Raw genomic sequence first — 9524 nt, 5'->3', positions numbered from 1 at the left:
TTTTACTTGGTATCTTGCAATTGTGATTTGCTTTGTGTCCCTGAAAAATTGTAAAGCAAAGTGAAACCCAAACTCCAAGGCAAAATGAAGTCTTACCATTATATTAGACATCTGCTTAATTTTAGGAAGGTGTCAATAGGAAAAACTCTTTGATGGAAAAATAATTTTGACTAAATATAGGGACCCTGGCAAGGTGGGAAGGACTAGTTTTGGACATGACAGCTATGCTTTGGTTTGTGGGCCTGTGTATGATGTACTGTCTTCTGCTCTAGAGCTAAACAAGCAAGGTATTGAAATGCAAGATGTAAAAATGCTGCACCAGCTCATAACTTTCCAGTATTGCTTAAGAGATCAGAGCAAAATGGCAAAATCAAGGTTTATTGGTGAAGTGGCCCAGTGCCAAGTCCTTTCAGCAAGATGAGTCTTATGCCTCCAGTTCAGCAGTAATGAAACTCATTGTGGAAGCACCATTCCAGTCTCTGGTCCACAAAACTAGGAATATGCATATTATGTAAAAAGAAAAAGTAGGCTCAACTGTAGATCTGAGACATTAATCAGTGACCCTTTAACACAGGACTGGGAAAAATAATGCCCAGCAAAAGCCCCATTTTTCCTAGCCTGCTTTCACGACCTTCTAGATGTGACAGAAAGATCTGTCAAAAGTTTTCTTCACATGATGATTAAGGGCAACAGGGTTGGAAAAAGACACTAGTTTAATTTTCCTGTCAAGACTTTTGACTTGGGCAATTGCTGGTAGAATGGAGGAAAATTAATAAACTGGTTAAAACAAAGGGTAAAAGAAAGCAAAGATTGGTGTGTTTACATCTTTGGGTGTACCACTCCCATACCCTCTTCACAAGCCATTTCCATCACACAAGCAAGCACTCCCACATGTATAGAGATAAGGCTGCAGTAGGAATTTCCTGGCTGAGATTTCTTTTAATATATTATTTGACCTTATCAGCATTTATATTCTAGGAATGTGGGGGTTGTCAAGTGAATCAGTATTGGAGAAGGTCAGACACATGTATAATTGTATATAAAAATAATTTAATTCCTTAATACATGTCCTTAAGCATGTTAGCATAGCATATATAATGCTGGAGAGCCAGAGTGATTCTGTCCAGCTTTTCTGGTTTTCCAGCCAGAATCATGTAAGATGCAGGAAAGAAACTGTAAAATTCCAGTACTGAAATGTCTAAAAGGTACTAGACCATAAGTAACAATTTAAATGGCCACTGATTTTTATATATTGTAGTCAATTCCATTTAAAAATCAAAACTTATTAACATGCAGTGTCTCTGCTATCAAAGCTTTAAGACACCACTTACACTGCTCAGCCCTACTCCTGATTTTTTTTTAATTATTTTTTATATATAAAACACTGTTTAAGATTAGCACAATAAATGTGCTTATTAAGCACTCTAACATAGAGCACAGAAATACAACACTACAGAGTGCAAGTCTAGCCATCTCCACGGCAGGAAAAGTGCGAAGGTTAAAAATATGCATGTGGCTTAACACAAGATACTTTTGAAAAACATTACATGTACATCTCATACTAAATGCTTTCATCTTTTCACATACAAGACTAAAAATGTACAGTCAGCTGTTGACTTTTCTCTTGCTGTAGTAGTGTAGTCTTTAGAAAGGTAGATGTTGAAAAACCAAAACGATTAAAAAAAAGGAAGTGTCCAAAAATGATCCCATTTATCACTTTTCCAGTAGTTATGTTTTGAAGTAAACACAAAGTCACTTTGATCTTCAGCATTAGTAACCGATAGCCTCTGAAATAGTCAAGCCAGCCACCTGGACCAAAACCAATTCAGAGTCACACATACAAACACCCCACAGGAAAAAGTGCACTTTCAATACCTGATACAAAAATAGATTGGCACACTTTCTGACACAGTGAAGATATCTTTTTAAAAGCTTTTTCACAATGTTATGAAGTCCTTTTGCAAGTTGGAGCAGGTCTGTAAAAAAAAAAAACACTACAAGAATGCACTCTACTATGCTTGCAGGGGGTATGTGTGATTTGTAGGAGGCAGGAATGGAGTCTGCTGTCATTCTTGTTTTTGCATGATTGATGCGGGTAACTACATGTACAATCTTGGTCCCCACCGCTGCACCCTGTTCCAGCATCAGTTTGTAATTATTCAACATGCACCTCATTCTTCACCTGCTCTGAGTAATTAAGGGTACATAAGTTCATAAACACGAGTCTTAAGAACTTCTATGTAGTGTTCCAATACGTTGATGGGAAAAAACGTGTTGGAGAGAAGAAAATTTTGGTATCAAGTCCCATTTTTGCATTTCCAGTAGTATCTGCAACTCCACAGAGCTAAGTGGAAACAGTTTTAACTCCCCTTCCAGGAAGGGTAGCCTATGCTAGGAGTTTTGTATCAAACGTCTATAATGTGGCATCACTTCATGTTCAGGCAGATGGAGAGCAAATTCCAAGGCCACTAACACTGGGAATTCAAAGGCTATCAGTTCTCGCCTGTTCAGCCGGAACTTCTCTTCCAGTTTCTGTAATGCAGTAGAATTTAAGGAAAAAAAAAAAAAGAAGAAAGTTTTAGTGTATTAAGATACTAGTTCCTTAAATTTTAAACTGATGATAGTGTTGAATTATAGCTATCTGAAAACATTCTGCTGCCACCCAAACTCTACTTCACTGCATATTCATGACTCTAGCTTGGAGGCAGAAAGCTGTGGCATTCGCACTTGACCTAGGAGGGAGGTCTTAACTGACAACTTGTGCCCCCCAGCAGCTGTGGGGGGTGGCGAATGCTGACAAAGTGTGGGCAGTGGCCAGCAGGGATTGCGGACTGCTTGCAGATGCTGCCGGCAGTGCCAGCATCAGGGTGGCAAGTGATGGCAAAGGGATGCACTGCCAGACTCAGGGTGCACACGCACCCGTGTGCACCCCCTACGCATTGCCTATGGAGGTCTTGGTAGCTATGAAACGGGGGAGTTGGCCTTTATCTAGTGGGAGCCGTTCCACCATCTATAATTGCAGTCCATATGCTCCCCAGATACTACTCCTGCAGAAAAAACTGAGCCCACAAGGGCCAGAGAAGTGAGCCTCTGGCCTAGTGTCTCTTCTGAACTGATTGGAGGAGCTGGTCAGCCATGAATGAGTATTACTAGGCCTCTCTGAGGAGCTCAGCCAGAGGGAGTGCAGAATCCCATTTCCTCTGGTGGGGGCTTTTCATCAGGTAAGCTTGATCTGTATAAGAGAGATGGTGTCAAGCTTTGGGTTCTCAAATTGGAATAAAAGGGATCCTTTCAACACTGTGAAAACCCCTGTTTCTATAAACTGACCTGACCATTCTGCATAGTAACTTATGATCTCTAGATGTAAAGTGACATTGATAATTACCAACTGATCAATTGGAGAAGAAAAAAAATTCAGTGGTTGTACTAAATTTCTAATTAGAAAAGCAGTTGGTTTACTTCACAAAATTTGGCTGGACATATTTCTTAGTAAGTCAGAGTGCACAAGCAGCATTTTCTGTCACTTAACTCATCCATTCCCTCTTAGCAGAAGAGCAAAAATTTGACATTTTCACGAGGGACTAGGAGCCATGAGTAGCTATCATAGCAAGGGAAAATTGTGCCTCACACCAAAATAAAGAAAAGACTTCTCTAAAAGTAAATTAATCTGGCATAATTTATTAATTACATCTCATAAGGGGCCCCCTGCTTAGTGCCTACTGCTTTAGTTTTAAGACATGTTATCCAATATTGTGGGGAGAAAAAGGAACTTTATTAAAAAAGACCATTAATTCTTTAGAGATGGAAGGTGTTGTCTGCATCAGTAATGAGATCAGTGGGCATGTCTTCACTCTGATCTGTGCCAAACAGCAGTGCCCTTGAAACATACTCTACTGCTCCATGTAAACTGCTGTATTTACCCAAATCCAAGACTACTTAACATTTAAGACAAACCTCCAATAATTAGATTCTGGATGTACAAAATTATAAACTTGTTAACTTTCCATGTCCAGAATCCAATTATTGGAGTGTCATCTTTAAATTTGGCTCCCCCCACTGCTGCATGAGGAAAGCTGCAGCGGGGGTGGGGGGAAAAGGGGAATGCTGAGGAAAGCAGAGGCAAGGGGCCAGGCAGAGGGGAAACTGAGGCAGGGGGAAAGAAGGAGTGGGGAGGAAGCAGGGGGGAAAGCAGGGGTGGAGGTAGGTGAGGGGGAAGTAGGGGCAGGGGAAGCAGACCGCCTGCTCACCTCTTGGTGCCTGCCCCACACCACTGCCCTACCCCTTTTTGCCTCCCTGCTCGACTTCCTGCTTATGTCCACCTTCCTCAGTGATCTGGGCAGAGGGGGAGCTCCAGAGTCACTCCTTCCCCCTGCAGCAGGGAGCCCGCAGCTGGCAGAGTCCTCCTTCCCTGCCCAGCTCCTCTTCCCCTTCACTCCCCACAGCTGGCCTGGAGCAGGCTCAAAGGAAACTGTTCCCAGCAGAGCCGCTCTCTGTAACACAGGGGCAGGAATAGCTCTGGAGCTCTGCTGTGCCCGCTGTAGCGGAGTCGGACTCCAGCGAGGCGCTGTGAGGGACTGCTCCGCAGGGAGCCCAGCCAGATGGAGCCCACAGCAACAGGAGACAGATTCCTCTTTCCCTGCCAGTACGGCAAAGGAAGGGAGAAGGGGAGTGGAGACAGGTGGGGAGCAGACACTAGAAACAGAAATCTGCACATTGCTGACACTGTCCCATCTGGGCCCCATGCACAGCTACTTCTTGAAGCTCTGGAAACCTCATTTTGGAATTGAGTAAATACAGTAACTGCTGAACAGTCACTCAGCAATGCTAATTAGCTGCTTGCTGCACCAGGTGAACCTGGCTTCTAGTTCAGGCTGTAGCTTGTAAAGAGCAGTGTAGCTTATTGTAAATGTGCCCCATGTGTAACAGAAGCTACATGATTCTCAGGTTGTAAACCTGAAAACTCCAGTTGCTAAATGAAAATAAGGGCATTCATAGACGGGGGTGTGTGTGTGTGGGGGGGGTGTTAATAAGCAGCTCCCAGAGCTGTTCTGAAGCTCCCGGAGCATCATGTGTATCAGTGTCCCTGCACTAAAAAAATGGTGGCAGGGACACTTTAACTAAAGCTCATTCTACAAACTTTAGTTAAAGGGTTCCTGTTGCTGTTTTTCAGCATGGGGACATTGATACATATGATGTTGGAGTCTGCTGGAGCATAGCAACTACCACTTCAGATTAATACAGTCTGCTCCAATGTGCTGTAATTAGAGTGTCAAAGCAGCCTCCCTGCATGTGTATATGCACCCTAAACTACCAAGCTCTGCTGTTTAATTAGGGAAAAGTGTTTTTTTTGTTAAATACACTTACACTTTTGCATTTCACAGAAAACTTTCATTTATGTTCAAGTCATCTATGAAAAAGCAAAGTGAACACCCAAAAGGTTATTTTTTCATAATTTGTTCTGTATGAACACTTCCACACAATGGACACCACATCTTCACCTTCTCCTAGACACCTTTTGCAGCCATGTGCTGTCATTAACCATCTTTCACACCCAGGTGCGACCATGGAATTTCCTTGGGGCAGCTTCCACAGTTGTGTACGTGAACATTTTATAGTACAGAAATGCTGAGCTGCCTTTTTAAATCTGGTATTGCTACTGGCAACCAAGATAACAGCTAAGACCACTTGACTGGCATACTCTTCAGCTACTAGGAAATGCTTTATGGACCACAGTTTAGGAAGTTTTGCTATAGAAACTTTGGTCAAGAGATACTTACGTCTATAAGATGCTTTACTTCATGTTTTCTGAGGTCACTGCCAATTTTGGCCGCTAGTAGGACACAGGCTCCAGCACAAAGCTTTCTATTCTGCTTGTTCAACTTCCCCTTGAGAGCAAGTTTCTCAAAGTAGACAAACGCCATGGCCACAGTGGGCTCCTCAAAACCACACTCATCTTGAGCAAGTTTGCGCATCTCTCTCTTCAGACTGCAGAAAGAAAACAAAGTCCCAGAGTGGGAGCAGCTAGAGAACTTGCAGCAGGATACAGTTTCTTAAAACAACTTTCCTTTGGGAGACTTTCTTACTCAAGCAAATATGGGGGGAATAATCCAATTTACTGGGCTGCTATCCTTATAGTCTGGTGGACATTATTCAGAATCCTTCAGGTGACCCAATAAATATCTGCTTCTGGAGTTTCATCTGAGTAGGAAACTCAAAACTGGTCATTAAAAGTTATTTAAATATTAACATCAAGTAACTGTGCAATCTAATTAACATAATTATGCTCCTTCTTTCTCCTTTGCTGTTTTGTAATGTTTCATATTTAAATTGTAGGCTCTTTAAAGTACCCTAGAACGGTGTGTCTAGATACTTGTATAAAAGTATCAGCTACACTTTTGGGCACTTAAACGATAAATTTGAATGCACAAATGAAAATGCCTCCCTTCTATCTGCGCTTTTTCCTGTTTTATGGATCTTGCAGTGAAGTTGTAATTCTAAACTAATGTACTAGAAATGGCAGTGATGGTATTAGTAAAGTATTGCAACTTCTCTGTAATACTGAATTAAGGGAGAAAAGTCTACCTTTTAAATGTTATGAAACTGTTGGGATGCATCTATTAAAATTGCCCATTCCTACTGTTAGTGTCACTATTTGGGAAAAGCACACAATCTAACAGTTCCTTTCTTAAACATGAATATGTTTTTAGTATCAGTGGCACTGGGACTCTTCTGTCAGTCTTCTGCCTTTCATATTTTGGTGCATGTCCAGTTTTCAGTACTTTTTACTCATCTGGCAAATACTCTCTCTATCCAGACACAAACTGGCAAATACTCTCTCTATCCAGACACAAACGCTCAAACTTCCTTATCTTATTTACTCAGCTCACAAGCCAAAGCAAGCGTGTGTGTCTTTTGAAGGTCATTGTTTCTGGAAAAAATCAATAGTTACTGCAACTTCCTTCACGTAACAATACCAACAGTAATTGCGCTAAAATCTGAATAGCTGCATGCTGCAACAGGGTTAAAACACTCATGACTGTCTTCACAGTACCTTCTTATTTTGCTGAGAGTTAACTTAATGTGAGGGAACTTCTCTTTGAAGGTCTCATTCATGTCCTTCTTGAGATCTGATGGCTTCACATAGTCAATTACTGTAGTCTGTAACAGATCAGTTAATATGGATCAATTGCTGTAGTCTATTAGATTACTCCAGAACAAAACAAAAAACCAACCCAAACCAAACAAACGCTGTATGTCCAGTTAGGGGGAAATAAACCTGAATTTGTAAAATAAATAAATGAAACTTGTGCTTGCCCTCTGAGAAGAAAGAACCTGAACTCTGGGATGGCTGATAAGCACGAGCAGTCACAAACAGCACACTTTGATGTTATAATGAAGATACTTTCCCAAATGACATGTTCAAACTATGTGAATGAAGGGAATCCAGTTAAGCACTAATCTTGTTGTACCAAAACAAAGTCATTACAGTACTTGATTTAATAGATTTGTTTTGTGTGTACAGCTCTCTTCAGTCCTGAAGCATATTTGCCAATTTCTCTCAAGTTTAACTTTTCAGAATTTGCACTGGAGGTTACTTTTGAAGTACCTATGCCATTTATGTCTAATGCAATGGATAATTACATCCCACCCCTCTTTAAATATGCACATTCACAAGCCTACATGTCAGGGGATTTAGTTGCATAATTTAGGTTACAGTTAATGAGGAGGTAGACAAATGGGTAAACAATGTTTAGTTGGTCTGTACACTTAAATATCCTTATGGCATCTCTTTTACTTTGAGACTTTCCTCTCCTGTTCATCAAAGGAGTTCTGGTATAACAGTCTCTAAGTAGAAGGGGAGAATCTTCCTGTGAACTTCTTACCAATATGACAATGCTTCTCTCGCCCTCCCCAAGGTACGTCCTCTTCAAATTCCTTTGCCGCTTTGGCCAAAAATTGTCAGCCTGATAAAGGGGAAATGATTGTGATGGGAAAGCATATGTTTTCTCGTTTCTAACTGCTTTTCACTCAGCTAATGGACTGAATTGAGAGGAGCTCTGACTTGAGCAGTGACAGTGCAAAAAAATGCCTGGCTCTGGTGTTCCCAGCCCTTATTTCTCCTCAAAGTCAAGGGACAGACACTTACAAAAGTGCAAACCTGGGTGTGTTGAGAGAAAGAGAGCACTTAACTTCTCATGTGCTGCAAGTACTTGGTCTTTTGCCCAATTCACCAACCAAACTATCTGTTGTTACTTAAGTACTTATTGTATGTACTGTATCCTTCACGCTCTCTTTCTTTCCAAAAAGCCCCTTCTAACTTCTGCTATTATGGCACGGATTAGTCGCTGCCAGCTTCTCCGAACAGAGTGGAGATTAAGAGAGAGGTGCAGAACAATTATAAATGGATAAGCCTGTTTTGGTTCTTTTAGTCCCAGAGGATCTTTTAAAAGCTTAAACCCAGAAGTATTCCACCCTCAAGGGAGTGTAAACCCCTGGAAGGGACAGAGACTGCATTAATTAGAACCATGTTCAATGACATAAAGAGGAATAAAAGTATAATTACCCTTTATTTCTAATGAGTTACTCAGAGACAATGTGACAAATGCTAGAAAAGATCACATAACTTTCTGCTGTCTAACTGCACATCCTACAGCTGAAAGGAAGAGAACCAGAATTTTCCTGAATTTTTTTCCATGGCTTCCAGGCAAATAAGGTATAGTTCATGGGCATTCAAAAATGTATTGAGATTTTTTTTTTTCTTATGTTCCCACCACTTACATTCCAGTTGGGAATACCATATTTTCTCACATACATGCTTAGGGATATAATATGCAACTGGTTTTTTGAAAGGCAGAATGAAGAATTTTTTTCCCTGGCTTTATAGTTGCAAAGAGCAGGAACAGAGCCTGACTGTTAGCTGACTTACCCTCCCTTTCCTACTTTACTAAAGGTGAAACCCTAGCTGCTGTTGGAGACTAGTCTGCATAGGTGGATCTATGACTTTGAAGAGTTAAGTCTCCAAGGGTATGAAATAGGAGGAGAGCGAGAGACCAGGAACAGCTAGTAGACAGCAAAATTTCCCTAAGAAAGGTTAGCTTAATTAAAGGAAACAAAAGTTTTGTTAACAGATCCAGACTGAAAAACAATGAACCGTAAAGTCAGCTGACACCCTCGGCTGCCTGAACAGTAATGCAGCAGATGCTGAACTGTGGACCAGGAATCAAAGCAAGGTGCTTCTATCATGGTCAAAAGAATCAGCATTCCCCACTTAATATACACACACCAATTTTCCAGGAAAGGGTGCATGTATATGAAAAAAATATAGTATTTTAGAGAGTAATAGTTATCATACTGAAATTAACAATAGATCTATTGCCTGCTCTCATACAAATCCCTGTAGTGAAAAGAATGAATTCACAATGGCTGCCTGTTTTGCTGTTGACAACACGATCTGTATTGTCAGTGCAAACCCTTGAAAGGGCTGGCATCAGTCCATATCCTGGCAAGCAATCCTTATTCAATGA

The 9524-nt window shown here is 41.1% G+C and overlaps 1 protein-coding gene across 1 annotated transcript in view; it reads right to left on the bottom strand.

Moving 5' to 3' along the window:
* Positions 1-362: 362 nt before the first annotated feature.
* The window catches only part of CABLES1 (Cdk5 and Abl enzyme substrate 1), a 49640-nt gene continuing 40478 nt past the window's right edge, over positions 363-9524 (bottom strand). Inside the window, exons 7-9 of the mRNA XM_019546953.1 lie at positions 7052-7158; positions 5778-5985; positions 363-2532 (exon numbers count right to left, since the gene is read on the bottom strand). Of these exons, the coding sequence (XP_019402498.1) occupies positions 2392-2532; positions 5778-5985; positions 7052-7158 (456 nt within the window). The 3' untranslated portion in view covers positions 363-2391. The remainder of the gene's footprint in view (positions 2533-5777; positions 5986-7051; positions 7159-9524) is intronic.

Source organism: Crocodylus porosus, unplaced genomic scaffold, assembly GCF_001723895.1.
Source record: "Crocodylus porosus isolate Cpor-Errol unplaced genomic scaffold, CroPor_comp1, whole genome shotgun sequence".
Lineage (NCBI taxonomy): Eukaryota > Metazoa > Chordata > Crocodylia > Crocodylidae > Crocodylus > Crocodylus porosus.
The sequence above is the reverse complement of the archived record's forward strand: the minus strand, read 5'-3'. Positions and strand labels throughout refer to the sequence as shown.